Consider the following 25,770-nt stretch of genomic DNA (forward strand, 5'->3'; position numbering starts at 1 on the left):
GGCGGAGCGGCCCGGGCGGGCCCAGCACGAGGTGGGTCCGCGCCCCCCGCCCCGCTCCGCTCCGCGCCCCCCGCCCGGCCCTGCCCGGCCCCGCCATCCCGCCCCAGCCCGCGCCCTCCGCCGGCACCGCGGCCGGGCGGCGGCCCCGCGCTCGCCGCCATTGGGGATTGAGCCCGCTCTGCCCCCCCGGAGCTCCCCCGGGCACCCGCCCTGCCACAGAGCGGCCCCCGAGGGGCTGCGCGGGGACCCGGCCCCTCACAGAGCCAGGAAATCACAGCATCCCGCAGGGGTTTGGGTGGGGAGGGACCCGGCCGGTCCCACCCCCTGCCGTGGGCAGGGACACCGTCCGCTGTCCCGGGTTGCTGCAACATGGCCTCGGACACCCCCAGGGATGGGGCAGCTGAATCCCAGCCTGAAAATGCTTTCAGTATAATAAATAGTCGGTGTGATTTCAGCTTCGCCAAGGCCCGCGGCTGTCAGGGAGCGGGAGGACCGTGACCGACGGCAGGGCAGGCGCGGGGGAAACGGATCTCCCGGTTCTCTGCGGTGTTTTCGGGTTTTGTGGGGCTGTACCCAGCTCTGATCATCACTTAATCACCCTGAAAAACGCAGCTCAGTCAGTCCCCTTTGGAGGGGAGAAGGCAGACGCACATACGTCAATCCAAACAGGAGAGTAACTTTTAGGTGTGGTTATTACTGCTTTTGGCAACAGACTGTCGCTATAGTCTTCAGTGGAGTAACAGATAACAAAAATTACCTGATATATTAATAATCTAGATTTCAGAGTTTTCCCTTTGCACAGCTCCATTTCTTTTGCTTTTCTTAGACAGGAACGTGTTTTCAGCAGTCCTGCACCCCACTTAGTGAAACCGAGCTCCACATCTGTGGAGTAATTAACCCCGAAAGAATGTGCACGAAATAGATGTTTGCAATTTTGTATTGCTTGAAAGCATTTTTAGGTTGTGATTCAGGTGCTGGCTATCCCATCCCAACCAAGGCCAGGTTGGAAGGGACTTGGAGCAACCTGGGATAGTGGAAGGTGTTGCTGCCCAGGGCAGGGGGTGTGACTGGATGGGCTTTAAGGTCCTTCCCAACACAAACCATCTTGTGATTCCATGGTTTTTCCATGCTTGTTTTCATCAGTAGTTTATGTGAAACATACACTGTAACTGCATGTGTAAGACAAGATGAAATAAGATATAATAAATAAGAATAATATAGGAAGTAAGAGATAAGAGTCTTCAGGGCCAGCTGCTGTGAGAGTATCACCTCAGAGATATAATTAGCAATGTAATCCTCTCTCATGATGTGCTTGCTTGGGTGGATGCATAAACTGGCCTGAATAGCAATTCTTCCACGTGTTTGAGTATATATTTTACTTCACTGAAAAATCCAATGCTACCGTTATGAGTGGGGTTTTTTTTAATGTAATAGTAGTAAAATTATAAATGGGAGGAGTTGTCTTGAAACTGTGAAATCTGACACGGATGAAGGTAGTTGCTGGGTAAGAATGTGCTACAAATAATATGAAACCAATGGATTGCAAGCTCAGATAAGGTACAAGATTGCTTGTATTTTCTAGTATCAGTTGGCAAATATATTCCCAGTTCCTGGCAACAGAATCGTAGAACGGTTTGGGTTTGGGAGCTTAAAGATCACCTCATTCCAACCCATGGGCAGGGACACCTTCAGCTACACCAGGTTTCCCAGACATATTTCCTAGGCACAGATTTTTTGTTTCTTTGTGAAACAAGGTTCAGACTCCAGAATTGCTTAATCAAATATACAACAAAAGCCAAATTAGTTGGTGGTTGTGTTTTTCAAGAAAACAGAGAAATTTGTAAGCATCTTTAATCCTGATCTTGGGTAGCTTGTTATTGTTTGAGAATGTGAAAAGCACATAAAAACATACACATTTCCTCCGTTTTCTCTCCACTCTGGAGCTTTTGCTGGGCTTAATCCTATCTCAGGAACACGAGGGAGATACAGCCACCTGCAACTCTTGTTCTCTGGCCACTGAAGTGAAATTCCTTGGAGCTCTTCAGTTCTTCCCCCAAAGAGTTCCCTGTGTTACAGAGCCTGCCCGTTTTGTTCCTTAGAAAAAGAACATGGTAAAATGCCTGAAAGGGTTGGTTACTTTAGACCTACTTAATTTCTTCACATTTCCTTATTTCTTTTGCCTGGTCTGTCCCTTCTGGACAGTTTTATTGCACATAAACTCGACAGTGGTTCTGCATGCCCACAGCAGGTCCAGTGTTTCTTAGAAGGTATGTATACATTAATCAGTGCTTTTGCATCACTAATTGGCCTAACATATGGTAGCTCTTTAACAGTTCTAAAAGGTATGAAAGGATTTCTTCTTAATTTCTGTTTTCTGACAAACTGATATTTGCTGGTGGTTTTAAAAAGAGTTACCAACCCAAACCAGACGGTTCCTGGATGAGGGCTTTGCAGCTGCCTGGACACTGCTGGGTCATGGGTGTAGAAAATGAGCCGTCTCACAAATCAGAGCTTTCCTTTTTATAGCTAGATCTAGTTTAAGTGGTGATTTTTCTTTTCTTTTAAATCCTGTGGCTAAAAAGAGGTTCTACACTATTTTCCTGGGTTTGTAGTCACCTTTTGCATTGCAAGTCCGTTGACTGACCTGCGAGTAACACCTGATACAATTCTTCAGTTTCGGAGCTGTCTTATGAATTGGAATTTTCATACTCCTCTGCTGCCTTTACCTAACATTTCACTACATTTCCATCTTATCCTTTACCAGCAATTTTAAGCAACAGTGGAACAAATGGGAAAAGAGAGACTGTTGGAAGTAGAGATGATGAAAGAGGACAGGGATCACAGTGGGCTGCTGCTCTGGGTTCTCATTAAGCAGCTAAATGTGTACAGTTCTCTCACAACTGTAACACTGCTGCTGTCTACCAAAGGCTTTGACCCTGCTTTTATGGTTGATTTGCAGTGGTACTGCTTCATGCTTAAGAGACAGGAAAATGTTATCTATATAAATATATAATATTTAAAAGCAGAACTTACAAAAAGTCTTTAATAACATTTATGGAGTCGTAAAGTTGCACAAAGCTAAAGAATTCCCAGCTGAAAATAAAGCAACATTAAGTGATTTTTATGGTCCAAACTATGAGAAGAGCAAAAAGCAAATTTGAGAAGAGCAAAAAGCAAAAGGAGAAGCTGGAAATGTCCAAAGCCAGCTAGGAATCCAAACACACAGTTTGTGCTCGATTAAAATGAACCTTAGGCTTTAGTAAACTTTAAGTTCTGCATAATGTGATGTTTTGATTATGTACCAATGAAGACAGTGCAGTCGAAGCAGTGGTCAGACATTTTAATGAGACAATTTAGACAGTTTTGTACCTGCCTAATCTGATAAACTTGTGCCTAAGGTCACTGTACGGGTGGATTTGCTAAGTCTGCTGTAAAGCAGCCAGGAGGCAGCACGTGCAGTGCAAGAGAAATAAGCTGCCAGAAGCCCAGTGATCCTGTTCTACTTACCTAAAAAGCTTGTTAGTATCTTTACATGGCAATCATAGTTCAGCAGAATTTTCCAGAGGACTGGGGATTCTTCACTTTGTTGAAACAGGAAAATGCCAGGCCTAGAGAGCTGAAGATCACTGGTTTAGTCATTAGGAGCCCACCTGCTCTGTATTCTTTCCTTGGAAATGGCCCCTTGGAAATTATTTCAGCCTGTTGGTTAACTCCCCCAAAAAGTCATCCTCAGTTGGCACAAAGCCTTGTCTTGACTAAAATATGGTGACATGGCCTTTTTGAGCAAACGTTGGGCACTGATGCCTGGGCCTGGCTAAACTCTGCACAGCACTAGAGAAAATTAGTTCCTCAGCTGAATAAACTCAATAATACTGAAGAGTACAAATGTAGGAACAGATATAAGGGGCAGCTCTAGTTCTGACACCTACAAATGGATACAGCAAAGCAGAGGGCTGTTGGACCAAGAATTAACCCCCCTCTGGAATCAAATAGGTTAATAGTGTTATATTATCATGAAAATAAAACTTAAGTATGTCAGTGACAGCTTCTCAAATGTGAGCATTTAGAACTTGCCCCAAAGAGTCTGCTTGTTTTAAGAATTTAATTAATATTTATTAATTATCTGAAGCTGCTCTTTGTGCTTTAGTCAACTAAAATGCCAGCTCCCTCCACCTCCTCCTACAAAGCGTTTTGCCAGATGCTCCATTTGTTAACACATTTTTTGTGTACTGACACTTGAAAAGTACATGTGTCCCTTTACTCATAATTCATAGACTCAGATTTCCAGAGCCACCTCTACAGTGACTGAACAGTTTGTGATGGAACCAAGAAGTGATGCTGCTGTTGGGGGGTGTTCCTTGTGCAGGGACCCTCAGAAAGGCTCCACAGTCTGTCCAGGTTTTTAAGTACCCAAGGTACCTTAGAGGGTTTTCCAAAATTGTGTGCAAATCTTCTGAAGCCCCATTTTTATTTCCTTTTTTCCCCCACAAACTTGGAATCCCAGAATTGTTTGGGTGGGAAGGGACCTTAAAGCCCTCCCAGTGCCACCTCCTGCCCTGGGCAGGGACACCTTCCACCAGCCCAGGTTGCTCCAAGCCCCGTCCAACCTGGCCTTGGACACTTCTTAGGGATGGGGCAGCCACAGCTTCTCTGGGCAAACTCCATACATGTATATAAAAGTGATGTATGCTGTTTATATAAAATGATATTTGCTGTTTACTGAAATAGCTGGATACAGTTCAGTTCATGCATGTGATTTTTTTTTTTGGTCCCTAAAAGATTAGTAAGAAACTAGACTTGTAATTTTAAGGACTACTTGGTTAAATTTGTCTCTGTTCTCAGTAAGTTTTCTATAGAAAAATAGTTGGATTCTTCTTCCTTCTGATTTTTATTAACAAAAATCTGACTGCAAAATTATTTCTGAAAATTAACAAAAGCTGTTTAGTTCCATTATTTGCTCTGTCTCTCTGTAACCAAAATTAAGGCAGGTGTTTAGCTGAGACGATGGTTTTGGAGTTAATAAGGTTCTTTACTCAACTTCGAGTTGTCCCCTGTACCTTGCTCTCCTTGCCTGTTTAAATAAGACACATTTCCTGTCCACACAAGCTCACACAAATATTTTGTTTCTAAATATTTGGGAGGCATTTTAATTAATCCCTGTCTTCATTAGGGATTTTTTAACAAGATGTGCAGGGTAGTGATGGAAATAGGTGAAAGCCCTTTTTTGGTCAGCTAAGATTTAGTGTTTGAAATTGATTTAGTAAGATAGAATAGGATATTGTATCTTGGTTTAGTTACAATTTTTATTTAGTATATAGTTAAATCAAAATCTTTGCTATATTTTTAGGTTGATTACATCCTTTACATTCATGTGAACTTATTTTCATTATGGTTTTGAGATACTACTTTTAATGCAGTCAATTTACAGTCTGAAAATACTTCAGTGACATTCTGTGCTTAATTGGGTGAGAAAAATATTTTGTGCAGGGTGTAAGCCCAGATAACAAACATTTATATTTGGTTTTGTGAGCATTTCATGGCATTTCAAAATTAATTATCGGTTTAACAGTTATTAAGATCACTTCACAAAATCTCTGTAGCTATGTGTGTAGTTGTCTGGTGCATGGAGACGTGGTTGGTGATACGAAAATCAGGTGAACAGGAGAAAAAGGGATGGAATGTTCAGTTATTAAAACATCAGGCTGGTGTGGCCTGTTTACCTCAATCCCTTTAAAGCCCAGGCAGACACAGAAAGCAGTTTATGGGATGATTATCTGATAGTCCCTAAGGCACTCCTTGTACAGTCTTAAATTGAGAAAAGATAGTTACTAGCTCCTCCCAGATTACCATCCCGAATCCAATTAGCTACAGGAAACACCCTGGGAATTCATTCAGCTTCTCTTCTCTAAAATCTGAATCCCCTACAAGGTGTTTCTCGTGGCTGACACTGCAACAATGAAGGGATCAGCACTCACTCATTCTTTTTGCCAGGTCACAGGTAAGGTGTTAAATTGAAATTATTCAAACTCTATTAAAACTCATGTAAATTTACTGTGGCTTTGACTATATCAGATTTAAAAAGAATTCCTCTAACTTGCAGAGTTTGTTTTTAAATTTTTCCACTTCTGAGTGCTGTCAGAATGCACTGCTGACAATATTTCATTGTTCTGTGTGTGTAGTCAGTCCTACAAGTCTCATAGTCTCTTAGAAAACATGATATTCATGATCAAGAGTCTCTGAGTCACCACTTTTGTTTGTAGAACAGTTAATATATTCAATTTACGCCATCTCCTTTATAATTCTCACTAGTAATTACTGCCTGCCTGCCTGTTCAAGGTAGTTCAAAATAACTTCTGTTAACTCTTGGGTTAACCCTACCACAGAAGGAGGTGATTTAAATAACATGAATCAAGTCAATTGAGAGACCTGTCCATCAGTTTACCTTGCAGTTTCTTGCTATTTTTGTCAAAAACTCTATGAATAGCAAACACTGAGTCACCAGACCAGCACCTACATAATCTTCTAATGAATTACATTCTTTTGTCTCTTTTGTACCTGAAGGCAGTTACAGTCCTTTGTAAATATCAAACTTAATGATTAAATTACATTTACCTTTTGCTAAGACAGGTGGGGAATATTTTTTCCCAAAGAGGGAAAAGCACATCTAGAAATAACAAATCCGTTCTGGTTGTGGTTGCAGTGAAATCCCTGGAGTTTTACAACAGCTGTAGCATCCTTCTGCTGTGTAAATAGCATATAACTAAACTGTATGATCATTTGTTTAAATTATTACCTAGTCTTCTCTCTGTCTGTCATCTGTCCATTTGCTTTATCCAATTTTTTGGTGTACTTACAGGTAGTAAAGTGTTCAAATTTCAAATAATTGGGCTTTTTAACCCACCTGGGGAATCGAGGTGTGTGCCTACTGAAATATGTGTGCTCAATGCTAGAACTGCCTTCAAGACTTGTTAAATTGTAGCTTAAGTATTCGTGAAATATCTATTATCAGTGAGCTTTTTCACTGATATAGACATTAGAATAACAACCTTTGCATCCTGTTTAATTAATAATAATAATAATAATAATAAAATTTAACAAAACACGCCAGTTATCTACATTTTTTACAAAACTTTAGAAATAAATGCTTTGTTATTCCTGGCAATGTTAACATTAGATAATCTGCTGTAATTTAAAACACAATTTCATTTACCAGCACTTCCTGTACAAGTGACTAACTTTGTCTCAGTCAATTTAGAAGATTTTTCTGTTAAAAACTCTCATCATCTGCCAATCTTAAGCCTGAATTTAGAGACAAAGTTATAATTCAGTAGCTCTTAACCACTTCATTAAATATAACCAGTCCTCCTTACACTGTCCTATTTTTGCCTCGTCTTAATCATCCAAGTTATCTTTAGTTGTCTAAAACATCTCAATTAGTGCAGTTCACAGGATTTTGCATTTTGGCAATGAAACTTTATCCCATGTGATATATATTATATTTAGACATTCTGTTGACTTCTGTGGGACTGCTCACAAAAGCAAAGTTTCTCAAGCACTTGTAGAATTAGGCCACAGAGGAAATTTTAGAGGTGCTTAGGGACTAAAAGAGCCCCTACTTAGTCTGTAGTTGACTATATTCCTTTAAAAATTTGGCTGCTATGTAGTTACTTACACGTGACTGCAACAGGGAGAGAGCAAATTCCCTTTAGAAGACAAGAAAACAGTGAAAATAACCTAAAAATTTCATGTGACAGGCCTACACAGCAGCATTTCCTGTATTGTGTGATATATTTGAGGTTTAAAATAGCTTTTCCCTTATACTGATATTGTAAAACTGAAAGCTTATGCATGATTTTTTCATGTTAATACATGAAAGTAATCCTGTGAGATGTGTGGTCTGCTGTGGGGTTCTCGTTGGCCAGAGCCACACGAATCTGGAGATCTGGGACCTCACTTGTAGTGGATGGTTCCACAGGGACTCCGCAGTGGGGAGCTTTACAAGGGGATTACTGTCCGTGCTGGCAGCTGAACTGCCCCAGCTGGAATCCTTCCAGTTGGGATTGCAACCTCTTCTCTCTGTTTTGAAAACGAGTTCTGAAGCAAAAGATAGTAATTGCATCTCTTAAATAACCATCTTAATTGCAGAGGTAGAGCGAGACCAGCATCTTCTTGTCTCCTCCCTTTTTGGCTGCTAAAATATCAGACATTGCTCCTTTCTCTTGTTTCATTCTGGGGCAAAAATTCAGCCCAGCGACTGGAATCCACTGATTTCCAGATCCCGAAATACTAAAAAGGAATCTTTTTTGTGGCCAGGCAGAGTGTGTAATTTGCAAACCCCAGGGCTGCTTTGCTAAGTCCATCCTGCTCCTGTGGCCCAGGAGCTGCTCCCGTGGGGATCCCTGATCTCCCATTGTCCTACTGCCTCCATGGCACTTTGCTGCTTAACCTGTGACCTTACAAAGTAAAGTGCTTTTATTCCAGAGAAAATGGATGTGGACAAGAGGCTGCTTCACTCCCCTGGTAATAGAATCATAGAATATGCAGAGTTGGAAGGGACCCACCAGGACCTTCAAGCCCAGCCCTCAGCCCTGCACAGGTCACCCAATAGTTTTTTTCTTTCTTTCCATATGCATGAAAAACATGAAAGGTGAATGTGTCATCTTCTGGCTTGAGTGTTCAGAAATATAAGGAATGTTATGTCTAGTTTATAGCAAAACTTTGGAGGTCTTGGTTGTAAGTTGTAATGTAATTATACCACCTGGGACCTTGTCTGAACTCAGAATTGCCTCATTTTAACTTAAGGTATGACTTTAAAGTGAGTTAGCTAAACTGGTTCAAAACCTTTTACTGGTATTCTCAATTTGATTCAACTTGGCTTGAGCCAGTATTTTGATCTTGATGCAAAATATTCTCTGGTCACTGCAAGTTCATTTTTGGTTGTGTGTGGCATGTGGGGGGTTTGTTTATTTTGGTTTGTGGGGTTATTTTGCAAATTTAAGTGACTACATTTGATTAAATCAATTATCCATGGGAAAGAATCACAGACTGGAGATGTCTGTTCAGAGTTGGGAATTGAGGTGAAGAAAGTGGAAGCACAGAGTGATCTTTCCTACAGCACAATGTGCCTACATTGTTTCCCCTGCAAGAAAGGCACCTCTGCACATCTGAAGCAGCGAGTAGGACTTGATTTCATGTGATCAAATGCAACAAGTGAATCGAGTGCAACAGCAAACAAAAAATCCTTTCTGTTAGAAATGGGTCTTCTCAAAAGTGGAAATAAAACCCCCAACCTCAAAATTGCATAGAGACATCAAAGCAAGTATTGAGTCCACACCTGGAGGGGACCTCCTGAAATCCCCCCTTAGTGCTTGGCATCACGATTCCAAGAGATGATTCCAATCTCTTCTCTGTGCTGATCAGTGACAGGACTCCAAGGAGTGGCCTGGAGTTGTGTCAGGGCAGGGTCAGGTTGGATCTCAGGCAAAGGTTCTTCCCCCAGAGGCTGGTTGGGCACTGCCCAGGCTCCCCATGGCAGTGGGCACAGCCCCAAGGCTGCCAGAGCTCCAGAGGCCCCCCCATTGCTGTGTTTGGTGTCCTTGCCGTGTGTTTACACGCGGTTGGTGACTCTGCTCCCTCTGCTAAAACACAGAGGTGGAACTCCGTGTCTGGAGACAGCGTGTCTTCATTGGAAACAGGGATTAAGGAGCAGCCTCTTTGCTGTCATGGCAATGAAATGCATGTCAGAGATAAGGGAGCAGAGCTGATTAAGGCGATAGGGTGGTTGCCCAAGGTACGTGACTCTCATCCCTCAGGCACCTGATGAGGACCGTGACCTGGAATAACTCCGGGATTGGGCCTCCAGCTTCTGCCAAGTGTTTATGGAATGAGCAAAATCCAGCGTCCATGGGGTGAGCAAAATGCTGCAGAACATCTTTTAAAAACTAAGAATATCCAGCACTGAGATGAAGCAGGAGAGGAGCTGTTGCTTTTACTTGAACACTACTTTTACTTCTAACAGCCTTTTTATCTGTGCAGGAATGTAATACCCCCGTCCCAAATCACCACGTTACAGCTGTTTGAGGGGGTGCATTATAACTCTGTAAAGTCTTTGTCATAATCTTACCTTTTTTTTTTCCCCCAGAAGTAAATATAAGGGAGTTGCTCACATTGATCACACTGAGCAATTTAAAACACCTGTCAGTGAAGTTTAGCAAACTGAAAGCTGTGCAGACAAAATATTAATAATTAATTAAAATTATTACTAACTATTTAGCAATCAATTATTAATTAAAATATTAACATTTAATAATAATAAGGTAAAATATTCAATTCCAGCTCAGGAATTATGGATTTGGTGTATTGCTGAAATAAAATTGATTATACAACAAATAAATGTAGTTTACCCTGCCATTTAGAAGAATCATGCTAGTATTTTCTAATACTGTAGGTATATTCTCTTCTGCATTAACCTCCATCTCTTCCCTTTTCAGGTAAGAGTCCTTGTCAGCCTGAATCCTGGTTAAAAAAAAAAAGGATGATAGTCTTACATGATAGAAATATCACTGATATTTAATCTCATTTTTTTTCTAGCACTTGAGTACAAGGAAATAGGAAAACTAGTCATAGTCGTGGTGATTCTGCTGCCTGTAGGAGGAGACATGTCTTTTTCAATTGTTATCTGGACAAACTATTACAAATTTTTCAGAGAATTTTCTGAGAAATAGAAACTAACAATTTCTATTAATTTAACTCTATTAACTCTAAAAAGAAATTCTGGGGATAAAATAAAATTATTTCTTTTGGTATGAAGTTTCCTCTGATAATAAAAGCCATCCCTTACCGATTTCAAAGTCCACTGGAAAAAAAAATAATAGAGGTTTTGGAACTTCTCCAGACAGAATGCAATTATCTACAAGTACTCCTACCTATTTATTGTAGGATTGACTTTTCAGGGTGTGGAGTCAGATGGTCAAGTAGCTGAGTAGCAAAATGCTCCAGATACTCTTTAATCTTTATTAAGATTCTTCTCAATTCATATTCTTATTAATGTACTGACATTGGAAATGCATTTCTGAGCATCGCTGACATCTCTGAAGGGTCTTTGGCTTTCTCAGACAGATGTAATTCCCATCCCCCTGAGAGGGCTGACAGAGCAATAGGAAAGGGTTCTTAATGTATATCTGGCTTCTGTTCCCCCCATTAAGCATCTTGAAAAGGACAGGGCTGCACTGGTTGACTTTGGGGATAAAGTCCATTAGCGTTGTTGGAAGAATAATTTATTCAAACTATGTGGTAGATAATGTAATATCTGAATGAATGAAGCTCTATTTAAGTATTTACTATAAAAACAATCATGCAGAATTAGAGATAAAAGCTGGACAATGAACAGCAAACAGCACCACCACAGCACAGGACTGTTGTATCACCTTATCCACACAATGCTTTTTTATTTTTTTTTTAGCAAATCTATCTCTTAGAAGTCTATTTATGCTGCTGAATCCTAATACTGGCTTTGCAGGATATGGGACATAAAGTTTGTCTAGTTAGTAAAGTTTCTACAGTTAATGATACAGCAGAGATGTTTAGTTTGGTATAAAAACATGCACTTTTTTTGGTTATACTTACAGCTATTTCCCTAGAGAGATAAGAGAAACAGAATGGAAATCTTATACTGGGTAAGAACTTCTACTCAGGGATTTATTTAAACATCACAGTGACTGATTAAAGTGTTCAGATTTACAGCTTTCCTTCAGCTTTCTTTCTGTCAGAAGGTCTTCAGAGCAGAACACACCTTGTATTAGAAATAATGTTAAAGTATGAGAAAAAAACCTGTTTTCTGCTTAGAGAGACTCTTGTGTTCAGTTTTCTTGTTAGAGGAGAATCCTCATAGATGTGATTTCAAACACTAAGAGTGGAGGGAAGAGAGCAGAGAAGGCTTGTAGATAGTCTGCCAAGTACAGTCCATGCCTGATTGCCCAAAGCTTAAACCTTGGACAACTTTCTAACCAGGTGCCAGGTTCTAGGCTTTATTTTGAAATTTTTGAGCTTCTGTTGTAGATTTTCAGTGAGTATTTTACTGTTTCAACAGGTACTGCAATGGCTGCAGGAGTTTTGCTGCAAAATGAACTCCCATACTCTTCGTTGATCGAGAGCAGTGTGTACCTTGCAAATATGAGTTCAGGTAAGAATTTTTCTCTGATGTGCCATTCATAAAGAAATGCATGGAGCAATCCTGAAAAAAATAAAAATCCATAGAAAATTTAAGAAAAACAACCAGAAATATTATCCATGTTTATAGAATGAAAATGCCTATAACAAAACCAACCTGCATTATTTTGCCAACACATCGTGGGGATAATGTGTTTATCTTTTCTGTAATTTTCATTTTGTCAGGTCTCTTGTGTTGAGAAACTGCCTAGCTCTCTGAAAATACAAATGTGCCTTCAACAAAACTCCTGTTTCTAATAAAGTATTTAAACTCTTACAGGATCCAGTTCTTTCTTACCATTTTGGGTGAGTGTTTGCAAATCCCGAAAGATTCACTAGGAAACTAATGATGTGCAGCATTTTATTTTGCTCACTTCTTCCTCCACTATCGTTTGATACATACCAAAGATAAGTTTCTGGGAAGAGAAAGAGGAAAAGAATTAAATATAAGAAAGGAATATAATTAATTGGAAGACATTTTTCACATTTCTTGGATACAGGTAGCACTTGAAATAGCCTTTTTCATCTCCTTTCACTTCTACCCACCCCCTAAAATAAATCTTTCCTCACCTGTTGATACCAGCTTTATTGATGAATTAAAAGAGTCACAGCTTTGAGACAGCTCAGAGTCAGCTTTAACATTTTCCTTTTCTCATTGACATCACTGCTGATGTTCCAGGCCTGGCACCCACAGCAAACCTTGTCGTGTCTTAGGGAGAGCTGGGGTGCAGCATTCAAAAGTCAGGCCCTCAATTCCTGGCCAGTACCAAGAAGACACAGATTTTTGCCTGGTGAATTTGTCTCAGAAGGGAACTGTCTCTTGTGCAAATTCCTCTGTACAAGTTACTGTTTTTATAGCACAAAAAGGAACACAGACTGAAGATGCCAAGGAGAATGCAACAGGATTAATTTGCTTATTGAACAAAGTTGAGGTGGGTTTCTTGATTCCCCCAGCCTTCCTCTTTCAGTGCAGCCTAATGCTCAGCCATTGGGGTGACAAAGGCTCTTCAGCATCACTATAGTCTGTTCTCCACACAGAGTTTTGTTTTTCAGGGTGTTGCAATCTTTCTGGCCACCTCATTCTCCTCCTTAGCACACTGGAAGCAAAGTGGGAGGCAATTTGCCACCGCATAGCTACCTTCGAAAGCCTGAAGCACTCAAGTGACACACCTTCTCCTCCACATAATCTGCTTTCTCTCAGGCTACAGGACTAATAATAAAGAAGCTGTGGCCAGAAAAAAAAAAAATCAGCCTTTTGTTTTGAATAACAACTTGTGTTTTGTTAGCAGATATGAATGGTCCAGGCCAACAGTCCACACAATTCATCAAGTGCTGAACCATTTCAGTAGGAACACACTAATCCCAGTCATTACACAGCTAATGATGCATTTTGGAGCAGCAAAGTGGAGGAGGAGAGGTGGCTGTGGAATGTCAAACCAAGAGGTGGAGGAGTATAATGTACTTCCTTACAGATCTCTCAGGAGGCAGAGCCTCCAGCTACATTTTGATTGTTCTTTTGAATCGAGTATTTTGTGTCTTAGCAAGTTCTGAATGCCTGTTATTTAGAAGGAACTAAATACTCCCATTGTTCATGGAAAACGTTTTGGTTGTTCCCAGCGCGTTTTGAAAATTACCTCCTTGAAATGCAACTATTTTCATCGAGCGAGCAGCGGAACAGTTTGTCCCGAGCAGACGCAATCCCTGCCCTCCCTGTCGAGGAGAGCAGCCCCACGGCTGCATCCTCAGTTGCCATGGCGACTGCTCAGCCCGTGAGGAGCGGCGCGCACGGGGATGCTCGGCACGGGGATGCTCGGCTCCCGCAACTCCAGCGCTGAGCAACTTGCCGTGCGCTCGGTGTGCCCGGGCAGCCATGCAGGGCTCGCCGCGGCGGCGCTCGGCCGTCAGCATCTTTAGCCATTTTTTCCAGGGTCGGAGGCATTCCTCCTCCGACCCCCTCCTCCGCATGAGCCAGAGGCGCCGGAGCTCGGTGGTGGAGCTGCTCTCCTCGTCCACCCACCGCGTGATGGTGGCTCTGTCGTCCCTCAGCCCCGAGGAGCTGGATGCAACTTTTCCCGAAAAAAAAAGTAAAGTACTTTTCATTAAGACTGTCGGCAGCTCCGGGTGTTGTATTGGTGTTACTATGCTTCGGTTCTGTGAACTGTATTTTATGTATGTCGATAAAATAGTGGTTTAATTTTTTTCCCGTGTTTTATATTTTGCTCATTGATTCCTTACTCAAATATTATACATAATGTATATATATGGGTATATAGTACATGCTTTTTACTCCGACAGTTCAGTTATAAGCAACAGGTAAAACAGAAGCACACGTTCATGCATACACCAAATATATGGTTAACTATTTTGGATTTCAGGATGAAGAGGACTGTGCCTTTTTTTTTTACAGTTGCAAGGGCTATCACACACCTCTAACTTCATTAGAAAAAAACTTCTGCAGTAATGCAAGGAATTTTTTCCCCTCACTATCCTTACTTGAAAAATTAGTCTGAAATATATATATTAATATATTTTTATATATTTATAAGTATATAGTCTAATTAATATATATAATTATTATTTTTATATATATTTATAAATAGATATGTTTTTATATATTTCTGCTGTTTGCAACTTCATCAGTTTAAGGTTGAACTCGTGAGTCTGAAATACATATTTTTATATATTTCTCTTTATAAGTATGTAGTCTAATCAACATCTATGTAATATATAATTAATATTTATACATAAATTTATAAATATATATTTATATCTCTCTGCTGTTTGTAACGTCATCAATTTAAGGCTGAACTGATGAGTCTGAAATATATATTTTATATATATATATTTATAAATATATAGTCTAATCGATATCTATATAATGTAAATATGTATATATATTTATAAATATGCATATTTATATATTTCTGCTGTTTGTAACTTCATCAGTTTAAGGTTGAACTGATGAGTCTGAAATATATATTTTATATAAGTATATAGTCTAATTTATATCTATATAATATATAAATAATAGTTATATATAAGTATATATTTTTATATATTTCTGCTGTTCACAACTTCATCAATTTAAGGTTGAACTGATGAGTCTCAAATATATATAATTTATATATTTTTATATATTTATAAGTTTATAGTCTAGTCAATATCTATATATTATAATTAATATATATATTTATAAATATGCATTTTATATCTATTTCTGCTGTTTGTAACTTCATCAGTTTAAGGTTGAACTGATGCATCTGAAATATGTATTTATATATTTATAAGTATATAATCTAATTGATATCTATATAATATAAATATTTATATATTTATTAATATATATGATTTTATATCTTTCTGCTTTTGTAACATCATCAGTTTAAGATTTCAGATTCATTTCAGATGAGTCTGAAATATATATTTTATATAAGTATATAGTCTAATATATATAAAATATAGAAATAATATTTATATATAAATATATATTTTTATATATATTTCTACTGTTTGTAACTTCATCCGTTTAAAGTTGAACTGATGAGTCTGAAATATATATTTTATATATTTCTGTATATTTATAAGTATATAGTCTAGTCAATATCTATATAATACAAATATTTATATATTTATTAATATATATGGTTTTATATCTTTCTGCTGTTTGTAACGTCATGAGTTTAAGGTTAAACTGACGAGTCTGAAATATATATTTTTTATAAGTGTATAGTCTAATTATATAAAATATAGAAATAATATTTATATATAAATATATATTTTTATATATATTTCTGCTGTTTGTAACTTCATCCGTTTAAAGTCGAACTGATGAGTCTGAAATATATATTTTATATATTTCTATATATTTATAAGTATATAGTCTAATATATATAAAATTTAGAAATAATATTTATATATAAATATATATTTTTATATATATTTCTGCTGTTTGTAACTTCATCAGTTTAAGGTTGAACTGATGAGTCTGAAATATGTATTTTATATATTTCTGTATATTTATAAGTATATAGTCTAGTCAATATCTATATAATACAAATATTTATATATTTATTAATATATATGGTTTTATATCTTTCTGCTGTTTGTAACGTCATGAGTTTAAGGTTAAACTGACGAGTCTGAAATATATATTTTATATAAATATGTAGTATAATATATATAAAATATAGGAATAATATTTATATATAAATATATATTTTTATATATATTTCTGCTGTTTGTAACTTCATCAGTTTAAGGTTGAACTGATGAGTCTAAAATATGTATTTTATATAAGTATATTGTCTAATATATAAAAAATATATAAATGATATTTATATATTTATATTTATATTTATATATTATATATTATTATATTTATATATTATATATATTATTATTATATATATTATATATTTATATATATAAAATATATATTTCTGCTGTTTATAACTTCATCCATTTAAAGTTGAACTGATGAGTCTGAAATATATATTTTATATATTTCTATATATTTATAAATACATAGTCTATTTAATATCTATATAATATAGAACACATAATTAATATTTTATTTTAATATACATATTTATATAGTTCTACTGTTCGTAACTTCATCAGTTTAAGGTCGAACTGACGCTTTTAAGGCAGGGATGACTTTCCAAGCTTTCCTAACTCAGCCTGGCTCTCCCTGTGTTGCAGGAGGCTCGAGGCGCCCCACAGCCAAGTACACGAAGGTGGGGGAGCGGCTGCGGCACGTCATCCCCGGGCACATGCAGTGCTCCATGGCCTGCGGGGGACGGGCCTGCAAGTACGAGAACCCCGCCCGCTGGAGCGACCAGGAGCAAGCCATCAAAGGGCTCTACTCCTCCTGGTGAGAAGCTGCTTTTTTGGTCTCCAGTCAGCTGCTGCTTTCTGGGTGCATTCCTCCCATTGTGGGGTTCCATTTCCGAAGGCTTGAGGTGGATAGGGAAGGGGTTACTCCAGCTCCAGGGGTTTCTTCAGGGTGCTGGACGCATGGAGGGGTTGGGTGCTCACCCCTCCCCACACCCACGTGTTCCCATGGCAGCCGGAGAGAGCACACGGGACTGGGAGAGGAGGCGAGAGAGAGTTTATTGATGGGGTGGTTACATTTATAGGGTTTTGGAGGATTCAGAGAGTGACCAATTACGGGGTCAGGGGGTTTACAGGATGCCCAATTGCAGGAAGGGGTTAAGAGGTCCAATGAGAAGACTTCTTGATATCTTCTCAGGACATTCCTGAGACAGAGATAAGAACTGGCCACGGGGGATTTTGGGAAGAAGAAAGCACGAGCCAGCACAGGGACCACAAAAAGCCATTTTGAAACACACTCAAACCACAGCTTCCCATACAAGGCAGATTCACTGCCACACTGCTTGACTGGGAATTAGAGTTAGTAATCACCGCTGTGACAGCCCAGTAGTGATGAGCAATGATGAGAGTTTGGTTCAGATCCAAAGGAATAAATACTTATCTGTCATGAATTATAAAAAAAACTGGGCTACAGGCTAAGGTGCAAATTAATTAAACAAGTTCGTAGTAGAGTTGAAAAGTAAGAACACTTAGGGCAGATGAAATAATGTGGATGTGTGTTCAGAGGGACATTCATGTGCAGCAAGAGTCACATGAAGTGTATCTTTGCATTCTTACTGGGTTTAGTGGCAGTCTGAAAAATAAAACCTAGACACGATTCCAGTATGGGGAAAACTGGAATACTTTATTGAACATGAGAACACAATTTAAAGGCATCTGGGGCTGGACATGTTAATGAAGGGGACAATCTATGTTAATTGGGGAGTTGCACAAATTTTTGCTGCAGTTTCCAAATAGTTAATTTTTCTTCTAGTGGGATTACATGAGGGATAGAGGGATTACAGGGGTTTAGACATGATTTTAACAATCATCTCAAAAAGTCCTTTCTTAATTCTTCTTGGAGCCAGGTTTATATCTCTGGGTTGCACATTAGCAGGTCTCAGGACAGGGGGCCAAACTTCTTGAATCAGGAGGTGTTTGCCAGCCTTGTTTTCCAAGGTTTGTGATTCAGATTTACTGGGCCTCCTTTTGCTGAGAGCTGGCTTTTGTCCCCTTCAGGGTTTGGCTTTTTTTCAGACAGCAGATAATTAAAAGGCATTTACAAACCTTAAAGTCCAAACAGGCATCTGAGTCCAGATTTCTGTTCAAAGGAACTTTTACTTATGTCATGGCATTTAAACAGTTCCAGTAATGGTCTTTTGATAATGTTGTATCTGGATCAACTTAGTAAGATTTACCACTAATACTATGGGATAGTGGAATTTTTAAAAAATTCATTTCTAATTAATCAGCAAGGTATTTCTGTCTTTCTTGAATACAACAGTATTCTTATTTTGGTAGACTCATACCCAGCAAATTATTCATAACCACATTATTATCTACTTCTTTAATTTCTCAGGATAACAGATAACATCCTGGCTATGGCTCGACCCTCAACAGAATTAATTGAAAAGTACAACATTATTGAGCAGTTTGAAAGGTAACAAATTCAGTCATTATTTATTGTAAGTATCACTAGTGTAATTCCTGATCCATTTTCTCTTTCAACATAGATTTGGATTGTTGATAAAGATCCTTTCATTTTAACGCTCTGCAGGTAAAGATTTATTCTCCACTAAGAACAAATGTGTGTTTCAGAAAATAAGGGATAATGAGATTTTGGCTGCATGTAATACTTTGACTCATCTATTCCTTCCTTAAGATATGGCATAAAAACCGTAATTAACCTCCAGCGTCCTGGGGAGCATGCGAGCTGTGGGAATCCTCTGGAACAAGAGAGTGGCTTCACCTACCTTCCTGAAGCCTTTATGGAGGCTGGAAGTAAGTTCCCTCCTGCTGCTCTTCCTCATTAATTATTGACTTTGGCACTTAAAGGTATTTTTACTTGAATCCCTGCGTGTTAAAAGCAGCTCTGTAAGAAACGTTGCACAGAATGGGATGGAAACATGAAACTTGGCAAATATAATCAAGAGCAAATAACACATTATTGAAGGTCGTGTATTATGTGGAGAGAGATGTAGGGTTTATGTTCAGCTGTTTAAAATAAAGAAAGGACAACAGTTAGTTAAATTTTCCTTTTTCTTCTGTGTTCACAAATATATGAACCATTAATGGTGTTTCAAGTTCTGGTACAACTCATGTTTTCTTATCTAGACTATAAAAGGGTATTTCATGTGAGGACAAGAGAGAAAGTGCCTCTCTGTAAGAAGCAGGTGTTGACTGAAGAAGTGCTTTTATTTCTAAAAAAGAAAAAATTACCCTCTCCCTATATATAGCTCAGTAATCCTGCTCCAATCACTCAGTTTTGTTACAGCTTTTACATTCTGGCTGAACTTCACTTTGACAATTCTTTGCTACCTTTGTGCATCTTTTAATGCAAAAAGAGAAATGGGAAAGTAATCTCTTGCAAACAAGATGTAGTCAGATTTTAAGCTCCATTATGCAGTTTTAGTACTAAAATTTATTATTAGTCATCTCTGCACATAGTACTACGCAGTTCACATTCGGCACGGCAGAAAATCACTGTCTCCTCTCTTTTTCTTTTAGTTTATTTTTATAATTTTGGATGGAAGGATTATGGAGTGGCATCTCTCACTACTATACTTGACATGGTAAAAGTGATGGCTTTTGCCCTGCAGGAGGGGAGGGTGGCTGTTCACTGCCATGCAGGACTTGGGAGGACAGGTATGTGCTCTACTGCAGGGTCAACACAATTGTTTTTGTAAAAATGCCAGAAAGTCTCTCTGTAAATCATTAATAATTACATTCTATATCATTGCTAGATGTACATCTATAAAATGGTTAAAAGTGCTTTGTCAAAATGTTCTCAATGGCTAGAGGAGATCAGTTTTAGTATATTAAAACCAGAAATCTCTAAGTTTAGAGAATTTTTTAATGTGTATCACGATTCCATTTCATTTAAATGTGACAGGTGCTTTTGGGTGGGAAAAATTCACCTGGTACACTTTCATTGTCCAGTATTTATTACACATTCACAAACCTGTCAGTCACTGTTGGATCAGGTAGATTTGGTGGAGCAGCTAAAATTCCATTTACTATTTTCAAGCCCTTTTTGCCTGTGTCCTTCCCATAGAAGCCCCCATTGCTCCTGTGTCCACAATGTGATGGAACTCTTGGAGATGCTGTGGTGAGCAACTAGATCTCACTGGAAGGGTAGTGAGAAGGGCCTTACTATCCATCAAATGCAACTATGATTAAATAACAGCATCATGTAATAGAGTGTCTTTACCTATATTAATTTCTATCCTATATTTCCACTGAGTATTTGCTTTGGTCTGGCCATTCTTTAACTACTGTATTTTTTACTGTATTTTTCTTTAACTATTTGTATTTTCCAGGTGTTCTAATAGCTTGCTACTTAGTTTTTGCCACAAGAATGAGTGCTGATCAAGCAATTCTTTTTGTCAGAGCAAAAAGGCCTAATTCCATCCAGACCAGGGGGCAGTTACTGTGCATCAGGGAATTCACTCAGTTCTTGGTTCCCCTGCGAAATGTGTTTGCCTGCTGTGAGCCCAAGGCTCACACAGTGACCCTGTCCCAGTACCTGACCCGGCAGAGGCATCTGCTCCACGGCTACGAGAGCAGGCACCTCAAACACGTGCCAAAGCTGGTTTACCTGGTCTGCAAATTGCTGCTGGACTTGGCTGAAAACAGACAGGTGGTAGAGGCAGAGCTGTTGGACATCCCAGACCTCTCAGCTGAGATCGAGAAGACTGTTTCTCAGTTGGTGTCCACACAGCTCGACCAAGACCTTGCCAGGCAGGACAGCGAGGTGTCAGACTCATCCCACACCCACTCCTCTGCTTTTGAGATCCAGGATTCTCATTGCTCCCTGGGTCATGAGTGTGATTCTTTCTGTAAAAGAAGGAATGTCGAATGCCTTCAGCCTCTTACTCATCTGAGAAGGCGTCTAAGCTACAGTGAGTCAGATTTAAGGAGAACTGAGTTTCTTCTAGAACAAGACAACGCTGTCTGGACAGTGCCTGCTCAGATATTGCAGTGCAACAAACTCAAGCAGAACAGTGGTGAGGAGTGTTCTGCCACAGGTGAACCGAAGCCCCAGCTGGAATTACACAAAGAAGCCTTAGTGCGCAACACGTGCATGTTCTGGAGCCAGGGCAGGTTTAATTTGGACGGACGGAAAGATGGATCCTCACTGTACCACAGAAGGAGCTCCACCAAAGAAGTCCAACGCAGCAGAACCTTCTCTTCAGGCCTCGCTTCCATCCACAACGCCAGGGAACCCGGAATGCCGAGGCACAGCTTGGCCAAGGAGGTTGGTCCCAGGAAGGACCGCAAGACTAACATGTATGGCAGGACAGTCTACGCCTCCGAGGACTCTGAGGAGTCGTCTTCTTCTTCCAAAGTGAACTTTTCCATTGGATATGAAAGCCAAGGTAGCAGAGATGTGTCGGAGACAATTCCACACATTGTTGTGCAGTCAGAATTAAGTCCGGAAGCCCGAAGAGTTTTGGCAGCGAAAGCACTTGCAGATATAAATGAATTTCTGGGAGAGGATGAAGTGAAGCAGAAGGTAGAAATATGGCAGGTAATTTTTAACTTGATTCCCTGCTATGGGTTCCTCATATTTCACCTTGGTTAATTCCTAGAGTGGCAAAAACACCACGTGGAGCTTTGAAGTGGCACATTGGGACAGCATTATATATGTGGTTCAGTAAATAATTGTAGTTGTCAGTTATGGGCCAGCTCTTTCACAGGCTGGCAAAATGCACCTACAACTTCTGGTCTGTAGCAGGAGGGTAGAGACCTCATTTCAGGTTGTGTTCCTTCATTTTTCTACCTAGGGAAAATTGATGCCATTATCTGTGCTTGTAACTTGGCTGCTGGTAGCAAAAAACAGCACAAATTTTAAGGTAGACTCGTGTTGGTTTTCATCAGTGCTTTCTCAGAACTAATCAGAGGACTCTGTGAGTAAAAGAAAAAGAATTTAGTAGAAACTAAATTGCTTATCCTCAGAACTAAATCCTCCCAGCAACATTTGCTTTGAAGCTGGAATGCAAAGCTGGTTTATGTATTCCAGTAGAGTACTGGGAGGTTCTCAGCTGCACTGTTTATGTCATCCTTCCACTTTAAAGAATCACTTGTATTACTGCTGATTAATGTTGATACTTTGGAAAAAAAATACAAATTTTTTTTGGTAACTTTTTAGTCTTTTCCTGTTGAAACATAAGCAGCCAAGTACTGCTACAGTCAAAGGAAACGTTGGCAGTGGTGAATAGATGATGCATTTCCAGTTTTGTTTTGCTTTCTTTTGTTTTAAGAAAGAACTGAATTCTCGAGACGGAGCTTGGGATAAAATCTGCACCGAGAGAGATCCTTTTATCCTCTGCAGCTTGATGTGGTCCTGGATAGAGCAGCTTAAAGAACCTGTTATATCCAAAGATGATGTTGACATGCTGGCAAAAAATTGCACGGAATCACAGGAAGCACTCTACTTGCTGAGAAAGGTAGATATTGGATCTGTCAATTCATTCTTTAACTTTGGGAAGGGAATTGCACTTTTTAAAAAGCCCTTTAAAAATCAGGACGAGAATTCATTCTGTATGGAATAGTAGGAGTTGTAATCAATACTGTGGTGATGAATATTACAAGAAAAGTACCAGACACAGTCCTCGAACACCATCCAGTAGCAGCTCAACTTGAGCACATTTCCCTGCAAATTCTGCACCTGGAGATCCAGAGGCAAAGATGAGAAACCTTTGCTCTGTGACTCCATGGATGGCTTTTGTTATGTCACATCTGGCAGCTGTACTTTATGCTTGTCCTATTTGCTGTGCAAACATCTTAATCTGGCAGCTTTGGAAGAGCTGGGGCAAGGAACAGGGAGAATCTGCTAATTCAAAGAAGCAGAAGCCAGGCCTAATTCTTCTACAGTTAGAACTGTGACCACCTGTGTTGTGAAATCCCTATGAAAAATAGGTACTTGTGATCCAAACTGTTTAATTGTGCTTTCCCCAAAGGGAAAATAAATTTACAAGGGAAATTTACAAAGGTAGATTAAAAAATAAATAAAATTCTCCATTCTTGATCTCTTAATTATACAAATTAATTTCCTAATTCGTTGTGAATTCTTTGTTTCTGAAGTATTTTTGAAGAAAAGAGAGCCCCTTTTACTTTTCCAGATACCTAAAAATACAACTACTAATCAAGAGGTGGTCAGAACTTCATGTGCAGTTACCATCTTCATGACATGACATTCAGAGTTCCCAAGTTTTTCTAAAAACATCATGTTTTCTTCCTCAAGAAGAGGAAGAAACTCCACTCTATTTGAGTTTTAACTTTCTATTTATATTAAATAAAAACGGCTTGGCACCTGCTATAAATGATTGGGAAAGGAATAATAATTTTATCTTTCCTTATCTCATCCTGTATTATTTCAGAATCCCACAAGAGCTGTGTTGGCAGGGAACTCTGGACATCTTCTGGTCCAACTGTCTTGCTCAAAACAGGTTTACCTACAACAGGCTGCTTGTATGGCAGATGCTCCAGTGCCTTAATTAAGGATGCTCTTAAGCTGGAAAAGAGATGGGAAGGAGCAGCCACAAAGATCTGTTGCTCCCTTTGTGCATCCTTGCTCAGGAGTCTCCCTGCCAGCTTCCTTCAGTGGTTATGGACACTTGGAAGGGCAGAGAGAGATGCAAGATCAGCCTGAGTTAGATGGGGAAGGAGCCCTAAACATGGCATTTTGGGCTACAAAGATAAAATCTCACTTATTCTATGCCAATTGACATGAAAGTTAATGTTCATGGAGGGGATCTTGAAAACTAAGTCTCCAGATGCACATCTGACCTCCTCGAAGTTCTCAGAGCAGTTTGTGGTACTTGAGAGGGGTTTTTTCCATTGCAACTGAAATGATTATGTAGAGGCTCTTTGGGCTTGTGGGAATTCCCTCCCCAACTCCTGCACCTGAAGGTTTCAATACAGGAAGGCACAGCCTGATATTTAAACAGCAGTTAACAAAACCTGCATGTTAAAATGTTTTTCATGGAAATATTTCTTCTAATGAGCTGCTGTTCCTTTCACCCACCAGGAGCAGTGTCAGACTATCCTTTGTATTTTACACTGTGTGGTGAACTTGCAGATGCTGCCAGGTGATGTGGAGGAGGCCTTACTTGCTCGTGCTATTAAAGCTTTCACCAAGGCAAGTAACCTTAAATAAATGTCCATGGCTTTGTATTTACTTGGTTTAAATCACAAAGGGCTCTGTGAGAAAAATTACAGTAATTCCTTCACACTTATTCAGTTCAGTTTTATAATAATCAGCCTACATAAAAGATAGCAAATATTCTCAGCAAAATAAAACTCTCTCACTACAGCCTTAATCCTTGAGTCTCCTTTTTCTGTTTCTGGACCACTGCCGGTTCATGGGCATCTTCAAATTAGGGAAAAGATAATTTTTAAGTGGTGAGACTAACTAATCACTGGGAGTAACTTACCAAAGGCTTTGGTAGCTTCTGTACTAGAAGTCTTTCCATCAGATTAAACCATTTTCTGAAATTACACTGCAATCCAGTTATGTTTCAGACCTGTAATGCAGGATGTGGATAATAACTTCTGCTTTTGGGATCATCCAGTAACAGTGACAGGTGAAGCTGTTGCTCAGCTCAGAGCTGCTTTCTTTGCAGATTCAGCCAATGAAATTTGAATTTGAACAGAATGCTCACCATGCTGCTTCCTAATCTCTTGTGTCACCTCTTAAAAGTCATTTCTCCTTCTAGTAGTTTGTTTCAATGGCATAAAACTGAAAACACTTAGTGTGAAGCACTCCATCATCAAACAGATACTTTCTTTGATAAATCTCAAAGCCACTTTATAAAATGTTGGGCATCTACTTTGGGTTTTGCTGTGTGATATCTATTTAACAACTGAACTGAAATTTTTCTCTTTTATTAGACAAGCTTCGATTCTGAAAATGGACCGTATGTTTACAATACCCTGAAAAATGTATTTAAACAAACACTGGAAGAAAAAAGGAAAAGGATTAAGGAAGGAATAGAGAATCCTTCTTGATTTCTGCAAGCTCTGCCGAAGCATTAGATGGGCCTACCAAATTATTTTGCATTTTCCAGCTACTGTATTTTGTGCTACCTGGCATGATCTACCTAACTTTAGGTAATAGTAGTTATTAACAAATCATTTTATTTTTTTAGAGGGAGTTTTGGTGACAGTTGTTCAATCTACAGAGTTTTAAAGAAGAGCTCCTGTGTGACCATCCTCTGTAGCATTTGGTTTTCAAGCACTGTGCTTTTATGTTGTGAAGGGTTCTCCTGTTCTCAAATGTGTTTATTGATTTAGAAACCTCTGTTGTTGGCGAGAAACATTATTTTCAAGTTACACCATTGCCATAAGTTCAGTGCCATGATACACAAAGGTTTGACGAACTGGGTTAATATTTATGGATTACATATGTTTACATTAATGTTATTTCATTTTACTTTGCAGAAAATAAATACTGGCTGAACCATTGAA

General features: G+C 39.1%; 1 protein-coding gene across 5 annotated transcripts; it reads left to right on the plus strand.

Moving 5' to 3' along the window:
* LOC113963061 (protein tyrosine phosphatase domain-containing protein 1-like) lies at positions 1-25,770 on the plus strand. Of its 5 annotated transcripts, none has more exons than XM_027673853.1 (11): positions 1-31; positions 11,628-11,675; positions 12,089-12,181; positions 16,909-17,080; positions 18,659-18,739; positions 18,962-19,080; positions 19,807-19,944; positions 20,619-21,829; positions 22,563-22,748; positions 24,332-24,442; positions 25,195-25,770. In XM_027673853.1, exons 3-11 carry the CDS (start codon positions 12,097-12,099, stop codon positions 25,309-25,311), a joined length of 2,220 nt encoding a protein of 739 aa, XP_027529654.1. In that variant the 5' UTR covers positions 1-31; positions 11,628-11,675; positions 12,089-12,096; the 3' UTR covers positions 25,312-25,770. The 5 variants fall into 5 exon arrangements, with proteins under 5 accessions (XP_027529654.1, XP_027529653.1, XP_027529655.1 ...); XM_027673854.1 differs by lacking the exon at positions 1-31 and adding an exon at positions 9,625-9,908; XM_027673852.1 differs by lacking the exon at positions 11,628-11,675 and having other exon boundaries at positions 7-31.

This window comes from Neopelma chrysocephalum, unplaced genomic scaffold (assembly GCF_003984885.1).
Source record: "Neopelma chrysocephalum unplaced genomic scaffold, ASM398488v2 Primary Assembly neopelma1_187858, whole genome shotgun sequence".
Lineage (NCBI taxonomy): Eukaryota > Metazoa > Chordata > Aves > Passeriformes > Pipridae > Neopelma > Neopelma chrysocephalum.